The following is a 14,394-nucleotide window of genomic DNA, read 5'->3' as shown; positions in this document are numbered from 1 at the left end:
AGTAGAGTAGGCCAAGAACAGACAGGTTTGCATGGAAAGGGGAGTTGAAATGACCTGCAAATGAAAGCTCAAGGTAGCCACTAAAGGCAGAATATAGGTGCTCTGCCAAACGGCTATTTATTCTACACATCGTCTCACTTGGTAAAGGAGGCCACAATACAAGCATTGAATGCAGCAGATGGCTCACCTGAGGATGATCTGATTGGAGGAAGTGCATGTGAATCTCTACCTCACCTTCAAGAGCTGCTGAGGTCCCTCGATGGTAGGGTGGGAGGATTTGGAACAAGTGTAGCATCTTCTCTATGTTTGAAGAGGACAGTACAAAAGGACAGGGAGAGGTGAGTGGGATGGAAGGGGCAGACTAGGGAATCACAGTGAGCATAGTTCCTGGGGAATACAGAAGGGAAGGGAAGTGGGAAAGACATGGCTGGTGGTGGGATCCTGTTGGAGCTGATGAAGGATAAAGAGCAGATGTAGAGACTAGGGCGGAGGGGGGTGTGTAAGATTTATAGTTTGTTGAACTCTGAAAATATTACTGCAGAACTGACACCCAGTGATAGCATTTACGGAAGATAAACCAAATATTTTTCAGGTTAGTGTAAGCGGTTTGGCAGTACTTTCAACTGTCACTTTCCTTTCCAGGTGCACAAGGATCACACCTCTCCCAAAACAGACATTCTCATGTCATAGGCCAATGGGTTTTCTGCAGAAATCAGCTTTCAGGAATTTTAGGTGCCTGATATTACTCAACGCAAATCCTTTATACTTTGACTGATGTGGAAGATTAAAAGATCTTTTGCAAACCCACTGAAAATTGTCCTTGCCATCCCTGTTTCAATCACTTTATTCATTCACCACCCACATGGACACTCACTGGACTCAATGGCTTTTTAGGGAAACCACAAATTGAATTTATTTGTTAATTAGAACATTTTTTAATCAAGATAAACAGTATATTTAACACTAACCATGTGGGAAAGCTTTATGCCTTTGACATTCAAACCACTGGCTACTGCCCAATAAAGACACTGGGTAGTGTAAACCACCACTCTCCGGTTCCAACTGCTTTTCAGATTAGGACAGCATGCCGCATGTTAACTCTCTATCAAGTAAGTAGAAATAAGGGAGGGTAATGTTCAATATCATTTAAATGCAGAATATAAAATAAATGCATTGCTCTTCAAAGTCAATTACTTTCAATTCTGGTATCTGTACTTTCTGTTTAAAAATTTTTAATGTTGCTGTTATAATTCCAGCGGCAAAATCAGATTACTGGATAATTCAGTTTTGCATTTAAAAGGTAGAGGTAGACTCTAAATTCAATGAATGCTCCTATGTAACCCCTGAATTTATTAATACCCTCCTTTTTAATTCTTTCTAAAGAGTGACTAGCATTCAGTTACATTTTACAATTAAACCATCATAGGTTGCAGGATTTGACGTTAGCAATAGCTTCTATATTTAGATTTGTTGTCTCCTCAGCAACAACTCTAAGAATAAACCCAACCTGGGATAAATAAGATGCAGAACACTCCCATTGGCTGGTAGCTCTCAAATACTTGAAGCAGATTTTGTGGCAGGTCAGTAATAGATCTGTTACCACATTTGTCATATTTACCATCCACCTAGGGAGTGTGCAACAGGGAATACTCTGTGGAAGAGGGAATACCTCATGCCTAATGATATTCCTTTGATGTTAGCCCCTTTTATAATGTAGAGCTCTAGCTACCTAGACTTTTTCTCTTCTCTTTTCCATCTCAGTTTGAAAATCACAGCCTTAAACAGAAATTCGATTTTATTGAAGCTTGCCATGTTTAGCGCCCTACTAAGGTCATCACTGGAGACCTCAGGTACTGTCTATGCAGTTTGTGTCTTCTCTCTGTAACTGTATGGGTCTCCTCAGAGTGCTCTAATTTGTTCCCACACTCCAAACCATGCATTATGCAGTTTAAGTGAAAACTACAGGTTATCTCTTGATTATAGGTTAATGGCAAAAATAAAATCAAAGGGGAACCTTTAATAAAATCAAAAATGGATGTGTGTGAGAGAAAGTAAGTGACAGGTAATTAAGAAAGGTAAAGCTGCATGGATTTACTAGGTTGATTAGCTCCCAGCTCCATGTTATTATAAGTAAAACACAAGAACTGTCACGCATATTGATTAATCCAGACATAAAAACGTTGATAGGCTATCTTACAGTGGAAGGCATAATGTCAATGATCAATGTTGCTCTAACCTGGCATTTTTATCTTTTTGTCAACAGTTTTTTTTTACTGAGAATTGATGTCTCACAAGGATTTTTGTTCCTCCCAAATTCAGGACACTGAGTCCTATCATAGATCAGTAAACTCAGCAAAAACTGGTAATCAGATTTAGAGCTGTTCTGAGTACAACTCAGTACTAAATTAAGGAGTGATCTGCTGACTGAACTGCAGGACTGATTTAAAGATATGTTATGTAAAATGCAGAACTCAAGCTTTAGGTGACTGCAGCAGTGGATTAAGAATACAATTTGCCCTCTTTTTGTCACAAGAGTGCAATGTTCAAATGCAAGTAAAAATTATGTCTCAAAATAGCCTTTCTATTCTAACCAAAACCTCCAGAAACACAGCTGACATACAAATTTGCCAACCTGATTTTTCCCAGCTTGGCTGTTGGATCAGAGTAATACTCAAGCATGAATCCAGCTGATAATCAACATGATTCTCCCTTCAAATCTTATTTTTTCATATGTTTACAAGATTCCTTTGTAATTTTGAAGAGAGTTTTAAACAGCAGTCTATCCAAAATAAACTACAATTTTAGACAGTTACTTCTAATTAATCATAATTTGAGCATGCTGCATATGCACCACCCAGAAATCTGCCCAAAGAAGAGGAAGATGGTGACTTGAGAACCCTTTGCCTGAGTGACTACCTGGGCACTTTAAAAATTACTGGTAATGGTGTCACACTGCTCATGTAACCTAAATGCCTCTCCGTGCTTGATGAAGATAAAGAGGGGCACTGGCAGGGCAGAAAGAAAATATAGAGTTGGGAGATGAGGATGTGGAAAGAGGTTAAAGACTAGTAAGAGAAAAGAACTTGTGTAGGATACACTATTTTTATTCCATCCAGTCAATTTTCTCAAAAGATGCATGCATATTACTTGCACCGAGGTGCTGGCCTCCAAATATACTCAACCTACCACAGCATTAGCAGACTGTCATAGAGGCACAAAAATCTGCCATCGGCCCACCACAGCTGTGCCAGTCTTCAAGTACTTATACTAATCCACTTTCCTGCTCTTGGCTCGAAGCCTTCTAGACCATAGTGTTTTCTAATGCTCATCTAAATACTTCTTAAATATTTCAACCGCCTTCTGGGTGAAAAATAAATTTTCTCTCAAACCCCTTCTAAGTCTCCTACCCATTAAACCTATATCTTCTGGTCATGACACTCTCTATTTACCCTATCTACTCCCCTCTTAATTCTGTATCCCTCAATCGGGTTGCTATTCCAGGGAAAGCAAATCCAGCCTACCAAGTCTTTCCTCATAGCTGAAATGCTCTACCCTGGTTACCATTCTAGTGAATATCCTTTACACCAGGTGCAATCACATTCTTCTTGTACTGTGGCAATCAAACTGCATGCAGTATTCCAACTATGCCCTACTATATAAGCTTTATATAGTTGCATCACAGTTACTATTACATTCTACACCACAGCAAATGAAGGCAGGTATTCCTTTTAGTATCCTAACTACCTTATCCACCTGCACTACTGGCATCTGGGATTTTGAACATGTACGATGGTTCCACAATGCTTTCTGGGGTTCAATCACCCACTGTATATATCTTAGCTTAAATGGTCCTTGGGAATAATGTGGGACCATGATATAATTATATATGAATTTGGCTTGCATGTCTGCTCTTATGGTAACAGTGATTGCACATCAAGAGAGAAGTTAATGCAGAAGTGCCACGCGTAAAATGCTGGAGGAACTCAGCAGGTCAAGCAGCATCCATGGAAAGGAATAAAGTGTCTACGCTTCAGGCTGAGACCCTTTATCAGGACTAGAAAGGAAGTGGGAAGAAGCCAGAATAAGAAGGTGGGGGGATGGTAAAGAGTACAAGCTAGAAGGTGAAAGGCGAAGTTAGGCAACGGGGAAGGTAGGTAATTGGGGGAGTTCTTCCCACATTGCATATTCCCATATCCCAATCTCTTCAAGATTGGCTATTTCAAATTATCACTCAGTGTAGGTTAATAGCAAAAAGAATCAAGAGAGAGTTGATTGGTATGTGTGAAAGAAATAAGTTGCAAGGCGACAGGGCAATAGGGAAAAGGTGAATTTGGCCTCATGGGATTGCTGCCCTTGGAGCAGACATGAACCTCATAATTACATAGAAGGAAGGCATTCAGCCTGTAAGTATAAGAAGATAACAGAGGTATCATGCTGCAATAAACTGTTTATGTTTGCTTCCTTTACTTGCAGGCATCCAGAATACAAGTAGAACCTTGGTTTAACTCCTCATCAAAACATTGTGTTAGTGTGTAAATATGGGGCAAATATAGTTCAAACACTCACTGACCTAGCTACCCAAGCATGCCTATACATCACATGTGTTCACATCCATCCTAGAACTCATTCACTTTCCTCTAAAAGTAATGGTGAGGAAGATGGACAAAGTGTTTGTCGCATACCTCATAAAAATGCACCAACTTGGTTTCACAGCATTCAGGGCACAATTTTAAAAAATAAATTGTAATGGACTTTTACCTTCATTTGAAATATTTCTAACAAAATATGAATTGTTTGCTTACAACATAAATAGATGAAATGACAAATTAAAACAATATATCAAAACCAGTTGTGACAATTTTATGACTCCTAATATAACAGTGGATTTACAAGACAGTGTAAATATTGTAGCTTTCCTTCAACACACCTTACCCTCCATCCTCATCACTTAATATATTGCCCTATTGTTAACCCTTTCCTTGTTTAATGTGAAACAATACTTTGCTTCTTTTTACGCTTTCTGCCCAGTCTAGACAGGCAGTGGCAGAAATGGGATGGGGGAAGTATGAGAGAGGGGTCTCAAAAATGATTTTTTTTGCAGGAAATTGTATAGCAGGAAAAGCAGAAAGCAGAATAGAGTTCTACCCTTATAAGAAAAGCAAATAATTTACCAGGTTCTCTTTATCAGGTTCTCTTCCACAGATGCTTCAGCCTGCTCATGGATGTTAAAATATTGACAGCAATGGATTGAATCCCTAATTTGAACATGCTAGTTATATCCTGCTGGTTTTAGTTGGGTGGTTTTACAGTAGGCTAGGGAGTCTTTTACAGTAGACTAAAATCAATCATGATGAGACCTACAGTTAGTAGCCACAGACATTAATTAGTGCAGCCCATTTTAACTGCTCACCTACTCAATGACATCAAAATGCCTCTGAAATTTCCACAGATTGTAATGAATTTGGTACAATCTGCATCTTAGCAAGTGATTACATGTTTGCCCACTTATATGAAACATGAAAGTTAACTAGCTAGCTGATAAATGATTACACCAACAGCAGTAAACTAATAAGCTGAAAATCTGGTCACCAGACCACTTAAAAATTGGGAAATAGTTGAACTCAACATAAAAATTGATTCTAGGTTTAAAAATCTCTCATAACCATGAAAAGCATCATATTTATAATAAGCCTCTGTCTAATACATTCAGAAAAATAAGATTCCCTATGCTACACTGTAAATAAGGAAGAATAAGTCTGATGTTTTCACTGCTTAATTCTTTTCATCCTTTATGACTTAAAATATATAGAACATGAACTTGGAATTTACTCCTTAAACCTCTCCCTTACTTGTAGTTACGATGCTTCTGAAAATTTACACATTAAGAGCTTTCTTTACTTTGTTAATGACGATCGACAAAATGCTTTTTGAGTAGTTACAGGTCTCTGTTGTTGACCCTCTCTTATTACACATTATTTCTGCAGCTTTTAAAAGATATCTTCAATCCTCCATGAATTGGCTCATTTGGTAAATACAGACTTCAGGAAGGGGAAAATCGGAAGAACACGCACCAATCCTCACTGAGGGGTCAGCAGTGGAAAGGACGAGCAATTTCAAATTCCTGGGTGTAAACACTTCAGGCACATCATATTGATGTATCACAATGAAGGCACACCAGTGGCTTTACTTCATTAGTAGCTTGAGGAGATTTGGTATGTCACCAAAGACTCTAGCAAATTTCTAGATGTACAGATAGACGGCGGAGAGCATTCTGACTGGTTTCATCACCGCCTGGTAGGGAGGCACCAAAGCACAGGGTTGTAAGAGGCTTCATAGGATTGCAGACTCAATCAACTCCATCATGGGCACAACCCTCCCCAACATCAAGGACATCTTCAAAGGGCGGTTCCTCAAGGCAGGATCACTCAGTAAGGACCCTCACCATCTGGGACATGCCCGCTTCTCACTACTACCATCAGGGAGGAGGTACGGGAGTTCGAACACCTACACTCAACATTTTAGGAACAGCTTCTTCCCCTCCACCATCAGGTTTCTCAACTGTACATGACCCATAAACACTACTTTGCTATTCCTCTTTTGCACTTCTTAATATATATTTTAACTTACAATAATTTGTTTTTCCTGCACTATACTATTGCCACAACATAGCACATTTCACAATTAACGTCAGTGACAAAATCAGTGATTCTGATCGAACCAATCAAGAGTTCCTTCCTAAATCCCTACAAAATGCCCTTTTGTCATTAAACAACCACTGAAAGTCCACCTATTTGACCAGATCTTTGAATGTTCCCCCTTGTGTTTGTGGCATTAGCGTATTCCCTTTTCAGTTTGCCTCTGACTGGGTAAATATCTATTTGTTCACCTATTCACTGTCAGTTTCTGTAGACAAGACTATAATTAACCAAAGGTATTTCTATGCTAATGATTGTTAATAACATTATCTAATCAAGTTGTCAAGATGTGCAAATAGAGACTATTTTATTTTCCGAACTGAGATGTTCTTAAAAGGTGCTGAGAATTCAAATACAGCAAATTAATGAACATCTGTCAGGAATTAAAATCCTAAATTCTTTCAGGTGTGAATTAAGCCTAATATAAAATTGTATCAGGTGCAGGCATCCAGGTAACAACACTCTCCTTTTGATTAATGACCAAGAGGAGGTTAAAAAAATAACTAAAACCCCTGCATTGATTCCTGGTTACTTTATGCAAACATTTACCCTAATTCATAAAAAGGTCATTGCAGATAATTGAGGTCATACACTGTATTTTGACAATTGTCTTCAAACTGTAGGGTTGGAATTGCAGTTTGCTGGGGGAGCTAATTACAATTTAAAGCAAATTTATTGTCAAATTTGAACTGTATCATAGCCTGATGTGGGTATACCTTTAAGCATTAATAATTCAATGACTCTTAAATCCACAATTTTATTTTTTGCTTTATCTCTCCTAAACTTTCATGTACTACTTTAGGAAGGTGAGCTTCATAAATTTCTCTGTAATCTTCACATTGTATTTGGTCGATACATTGCACATTAATTAGGACTAAATGACCCTGGATAAAGGTGTGGAGTGTCTTATGCTTTTGTGTTAGAGCAGTTGATATGGGGAAATTAATAAAAGGGTGAACATAAACATTTCTATCTCTCCAGCACTGCTTGTTCATTTTCCAACATACTAGGTAAGAAATATTGTATTTTTGAGATTTTGCAGAGAATTTATTTTCAATATTTTGTCAAAACAGTATAAGCAGGGAAGTCTCTTACCCTTTTGTAGATATCCTCATTGCTGTCATCATATTTTTGCTGTATTCTCTCCTCCAGGAAATAGATCCGGAGCTTGAGGCTGAAATTTTCTTTCTTCAAGTCATTTAGATGCTGGGAAAGAGTACGATAACCGTTAGACATGGCAGGTGACTCAGCAGGGGGCAAAAGCCCCCCCACCTCACTCAGTGCAGTAACATTTCAAAATCATCTATTAGAGGTAAAACCATTGAATCATCGGCAAAGTTGTAGAGACCAACTTAACACACAGTTAGCGTGCCATCACAGCTCGTGTTCGTGTACGGTAAAGCTGAAAGTCTTTTTTTATCTCAAAGAGGAATGTTAGGAATCTTGAACAGACCAGCATGCTGCATGACAAGTGGCACAAGTGATGTAAATTGATCTCATTGCTAGTGAGAAACCCTACTAGCTTCACAACACCTTATTACTTACATATTGGTGGGTGCCTGCTAGTGTTCTTCTTCAATCTCAGCAATGTGCCTCAACAATTGCTGAGCATATTTTAGGATTAAACCATTCCAATAAGTAAATTTTTAAGTTCAAAGTAAATTTATTATGTCATTATATGTTACTCTGAGATTAATTTTCTTACAGGCACTCATAGTGAACAGAAAGAAACACAATGAACTATCGCACATGACGGACAGACAAACAGCCAAGTTGCAAATGACATCAAAATGCAAACACAAAAATAAAATAATAAGAATAATAAATAAACAATGAATATCGAGAATACGAGTTGTAGAGTCCATTAAAGTGAGTCCGTAGGTCGTGGAATCAGTTCAGTGTTGGGGTGACTGAAGTTATCCCCACTGGTTCTGACTGTTCCTGAACTTGGTGGTGTGGGTCCTGAGGCTCCTGTACCTTCTTCCTGATGGCAGCAGCAAGAAGAGCGCATGGCCTGAATGGTGGGAATCCCTTATAATGGATTCTGCTTTCCTGTGACAACGCTCCTTATAAATGTACTCAGTGGTGGGAAGGGCTTTACCCGTGATGGACTGGGCTATATCTACTACTTTTTGTAGACTTTCCTGTACAAGGGATTGGTGTTTCCATACCAGGCAATGATCCATCCAATCAATATATTCCCCAATGCACATCTATAAAAGTCTGTCAAAATTTTAGATAACATGCTCAATCTACACAAACTTCTTAAAATCCTGATTGAGAAGTTACAGAACCTGGGCCTCTGTACCTCCCTCTGCAATTGGATCCTCGACTTCCTAACCGGAAGACCACAATCTGTGCGGATTGGTGATAATATCTCCTCCTCGCTGACGATCAATCAAAACTGGTGTACCTCAGGGGTGTGTGCTTAGCCCACTGCTCTACTCTCTCTATACCCATGGCTGTGTGGCTAGGCATAGCTCAAATACATCTATAAATTTGCTGATGATACAACTATTGCTGGTAGAATCTCCGATGGAGACGAGAGGGTGTACAGGAGTGAGATGTGCCAACTAGTGGAGTGGTGTCGCAGCCTTGCACTCAATGTCAGTAAGTTGAAAGCTGATTGTGGGCTCCAGGAAGGGTAAGACGAAGGAACACATACCAACCCTCATAGAGGGATCAGAAGGGGAGAGTGAGCAGTTTCAAGTTCCTGGGTGTCAAAATCTCTGAGGATCTAACCTGGTCCCAACATATCAATGCAGTTATAAAGGAAGGCAAGACAACGACTATACTTCATTAGGAGTTTAAAGAGGTTTGGCATGTCAACAAATACACTCAAAAACTTTGAAAACTGTACTGTGGAGAGCATTCTGACAGGCTGCATCACTGTCTGGTATGGGGGGGGGGTGGCTACTGCACGGGACCGAAAGAAGCTGCAGAGGGTTGTAAATTTAGTTGGCTCCATCTTGGGTACTAACCTACAAAGTACCCAGGACATCTTCAAGGAGCGGTGTCTCAGAAAGGCAGCATCCATTATTAAGGACCTCCAGCACCCAGGGCATGCCCTTTTCTCACTGTTACCATCAGGTAGGAGGTACAGAAGCCTGAAGGCACAAACTCAGCGATTCAGGTACAGCTTCTTCCCCTCTGCCATTGATTCCTAAATGGACATTGAACCCGTGAACACTACTACATTTTTTATATGTATATTATTTCTGTTTTTTGCACAATTTTAATCTATTCCATATACGTATACTGTAATTGATTTACTTACTTATTATTTTATTACTTTTTCTCTTCTTCTATGTTATGTATTGCATTGAACCGCTGCTGCTAAGTTAACAAATTTCATGACACATGCCAGTGATAATAAATCTGATTCTGATTCTCAAAGTAGAGGTGCTGCCCTCTTTGTAATGGCAGTTACATGCTGGACCCAGGTCAGATCTTCTGAAATAACAACACACTGAAGAATTTAAAGTTGCAGTTTCTCGCCACCTCTGATCCCCTGATGAAGATTGGCTCATGGACTTCCGGTTTCCTCCTCCTGTAGCCAATAATTAGCTCTTTGCTGACATTGAGTGAGAGCTTTTGTTGGGGCACCATTCAGCAAATATGCAATCTCCCTCCTATTTGCTGATTTATCACCACCTTTGATTCAGCCAACAACAGTTGTGTTATCAGCAAATTTAAATATGGCATTGGAACTTTACTTGGCCTCAAGTCCATAATAATATATAGTGAGCAGAGCAGGGGAACAAGCACACAACCTTATGGTGCACCTGTGCTGATGGTGTTTGTAGAGGAGATGTTGTTGCCAATCTGAACTAACTGGGGTCTTCAAGAGAGGAAGTTAAAGATCCAATTGCACAAAGAGGTATTGAGAACTAGGTCTTGGAGCTTATTGATTTGTTTTGAGAGTATGATAGTATTGAATGCTGAGCTGAAGTTGATAAAGAGCATCTTGATATATGCATCTTCACTGTCCAGAGCTGAATGAAGAGCAAGTGAAATGGCATCTGATATTGACCTGTTGTGATGGCCGGCAAATTGGAGCAGATCCAAGTCACTCCTCAGGCAGGAGTGATATGTTGCATCACCAGCACTTCATCGCTGTTGATGTAAGCGCTACTGGAGGACAGTCATTGAGGCATGTTACCATGGTCTTCTTGGGCACTGGTATAATTGAAGTCTACTTGAAGTAGGTGGGAACCTCAGACTGCCGAAGCGAGATGTTAAAGATATCAGTGAACAATCCAGCCGGTTAAATAGCACAGGTTCTCAGTACTTGATCAGGTACTCATCTGGGTCAGATGCTTTCAGTGTGTTCGCCCTCCTGAAGGATGCTTTCACATCGGTCTCACAGACTGAAATCACAGGATCATCTGAGGCTGTGAGCCTTAGTGAAGGTGCCTGCATGTTTTGACAGTCAAATTGGGCATAAAAGGCATTGAGCTCATCTGAGAGTGAAACCTTATTGTCACCTATGTCACTTTGTAGGAGGTGATGGTATTCAAGCCCTGCCACAGCTATTGAGAAGTGATTTCAATTTGGTCTGGAAATGCCATTTCACAAGTGAGATGGCTTTCTGGAGATCGTAGCTGGACCTCCTGTATTCTGCTTAATCGCCAGACCTGAATGCCACTTACCTAGCCTTCAGCAGATTACAGATTTCTTTGTTTATCTGGGATTTCTGGTTGGGGAACACTCTGAATGATTTTGTGGGGGCATACTCATCTATGACTTTCTTTATAAAGTCCATGACAACCGTGGCATAGTTGTGCAGATCCTCTGATGAACCTTTGAACATGGCCTAGTCTACTGACTCAAAGCAGTCCTATAGCCACTCCTCTGTCTCCCACATCCACCTCTTTTTTGTCCTTACCTTTGGAGCCTGTTCTTTAGCCTCTGCGTGTATGCAGGTAGGAGGAGAACAGCTAGATTTCTCAAAATATGGTCTAGGGATCAAATGGTAGGTATTCCTAATTGTAGTACAACTGTAATCAAGTGTGTTGGGACCCCTGGTGCTGCTGGTGATATGTTGATGATAAATGGTATTAGATACGTGGGTTATGACCAAAGAAAAAAACAGCTGGGGTCGCTTAGCACTTTACTGCAAGGGTGTTTATTAGGTATGTCAAAAATCAAAGTTACATAAGAACACAAGAACATAAGAAATAGGAGCAGGAGTCGGCCATTTGGCCCATCGAGCCTGCTCCGCCATTCAATAAGATCATGGTTGATCTGGCTGTGGACACATCTCCACCTACTTGCCTTTTTCCCATAACTCTTAATTCCACTACTATGCAAAAATCTATCCAAGCTTGTCTTAAGTATACTTACTGAGGTAGCCTCCACTGCTTCACTGGGCAGAGAATTCCACAGATTCACCACTCTCTGGGAAAAGCAGTTCCTTCTCATCTCCATCCTAAATCTACTCCCCCGAATTTTGAGGCTATGTCCCCTTTTTCTAGTCTCAATTACCAGTGGAAACAACTTTCCTACCTCTATCTTATCTATCCCTTTCATAATTTTATATGATTCTCCTCTTATTCTTCTGAATTCTAGTGAGTACAGTTCCAGGCGACTCAATCTCTCCTCATAGTCTAACCCCCTCATCTCTGGAATCAACCTGGTGAACCTCCACTACACCGCCTCCAAAGCCAGTATTTCCTTCCTCAAGTAAGGAGACCAGAACTGCATGCCAGTACTCCAGGTGTGGTCTCACCAGTACCCTGTACAGTTACAGCATAACCTCCCTGCTCCTAAATTCAATCCCTCTAGCAATGAAGGCCAACATTCTATTTGCCTTCTTGATAGTCTGCTGCACCTGCACAAGCACTCCCAAGTCTGTCTGCACAGCAGCATGCTGCAATTTTTTACCATTTAAATAATAATCTGCTCTTTAATTTTTCCTTCCAAAGTGGATGACCTCATATTTACCACCATTGTACTCTATCTGCCAGACCCTTGCCCGCTCACTTACCCTATCTATGTCTCTCTGTAGACTCTCTGTATCTTCTGCACAATTTGCTTTTCCACTCAATTCAGTGTCATCAGCAAACTTAGATACACTACACTCGGCCCCCCTCTTCAGATCGTTAATGTATATTGTGAACAGTTGCGGGCCCAGCACCAAAAACAAGTGACAAAAGTTAGTGAAAAGTAAAATGCCAATATTTACAAAATGATATCTACTGGAAAACACAATGATAGCTCTGTGCTTATTCTTGTCCATTATGAATTCCTGGTGTTGTGTCTTTGCAACTGCATATCAATTAAAGAGAGAGAGGGAGGGGGAAGACAGTCCATAGCTAGTGCTAAGGGGAGTCATTGTTCTGAAATAAATAATCCAAACATTACACTTCCTCCCCTTTAGATTAATTTAACATAGAACTGAATATGTACAAAACATTCAATTTCCCTTTCACAAACCATGTTCAAATAATCATGCTTTCACAATAATAGCCCATAACTAACTTTAACTATACTAAGGATTCAGTCTTTTGGGTGGTGGTCTGTTTCTTTCAGGATAGTGCCTCTGGACCAGTGGAGTAGCATCAGGTTTGGCAGGTGTCTTGTCAACAATAACGTTCTCATCGCACCTCTGTACCTGTGGATCAGCTTTGGTAGGTGTCTTGTCTAAGGCAACATTCTCGATTGCTGGTGTCACGTTGCTGTTAGTGACGTGATCATCATTGAGAGGCAAGTCCACTGGCTGTAACGTGTTCATCTTGTTGGATGCAATTGACTCAGGCGTGTTCTTTGGTCGAGCATCCAGTATCTGGTCCACATGGCATTTCCATGTCAGATCCTCAACATCCACTGTGTACATCAGTGGTCCAGTTCTTGTAGGTATCCTACCGGGTGCCGACTTGTCCTCTCAGTAATCATGCACTAGGACTTCCTGTCCAATCTCAAGGTTCCTTGCTGATTCACTTGGCAACTGGCTGAACTGTTTATTCTGCACTTCCCTCCAGAGTTCTGGTTTCAGGAGGTCTATGTGAGATCTCAGATTCCTGCTCATGAACAGCATTGCAGATGTTTGATTTCTTGTCGCATGAGCAGAGTTCTGACACACAAAAAGTAGTTGTCCATCTGGTGCTGTAGAGAATGACCTTCTTGTCCATAGCTTTAATAGACTCCTTGAATGTTTGGATAAATGTCTCAGCTAACCCATTTGTTGCTGGGTGATGAAGAGCTGACTTGAAATGTTTGATGCCATTTTTCTTCATGGTTAGTCTGGACTCCTCTGACGTGTATTGTGGTCCATTGTCATTCACAATTTGTTCAGGCAAGCCATTTCTGGCGAAGATAGTCCTCAGAGTGAAGACAGTCTTTGTTCATGTGATTGACTTCATTGGTATGACATCCAGCCACTTTGAATGAGCATCCACAGCAATCAGAAACATGGAGTCCATGAATAGCCCAGCAAAGTCAATACGTATTCTTTGCCAAGGTGATGACAGGCACTCCCATGGGTGTAATGGTGCCTGTGGGGGTGCCTTTTGAACTTTTTGGCATCCCAACAGCTTTTGGGCAAGTTTTCAATCTGTTTATCTTTTCCTGGCCACCACACGTAGCTCCGTGCGAGACTCTTCATTTTGACTGTACCCACATGTCCTTCGTGCCAATTTTCTAACACTCTGGTGCTCAGTTTAGAGTGAACCACAACACAAGATCCACACATCAGTGT

General features: G+C 40.4%; 1 protein-coding gene across 2 annotated transcripts in view; it reads right to left on the bottom strand.

Moving 5' to 3' along the window:
* Positions 1-14,394, bottom strand: part of pde4dip (phosphodiesterase 4D interacting protein) — a 440,914-nt gene that overhangs the window by 234,379 nt on the left and 192,141 nt on the right. The window contains exon 4 of one of the 2 annotated variants that reach the window (XM_063064080.1): positions 7,791-7,901. In XM_063064080.1, coding sequence (XP_062920150.1) covers positions 7,791-7,901 — 111 coding nt within the window. Of the gene's footprint in view, positions 1-7,790; positions 8,097-14,394 lie in introns of those variants that run through there. The other variant, XM_063064082.1, reaches the window with a different exon arrangement.

This window comes from Mobula hypostoma, chromosome 12 (assembly GCF_963921235.1).
Source record: "Mobula hypostoma chromosome 12, sMobHyp1.1, whole genome shotgun sequence".
Taxonomy (NCBI): domain Eukaryota; kingdom Metazoa; phylum Chordata; class Chondrichthyes; order Myliobatiformes; family Myliobatidae; genus Mobula; species Mobula hypostoma.
Note: the sequence above shows the minus strand (reverse complement) of the source record. Positions and strands in the feature narration are given on the sequence as shown.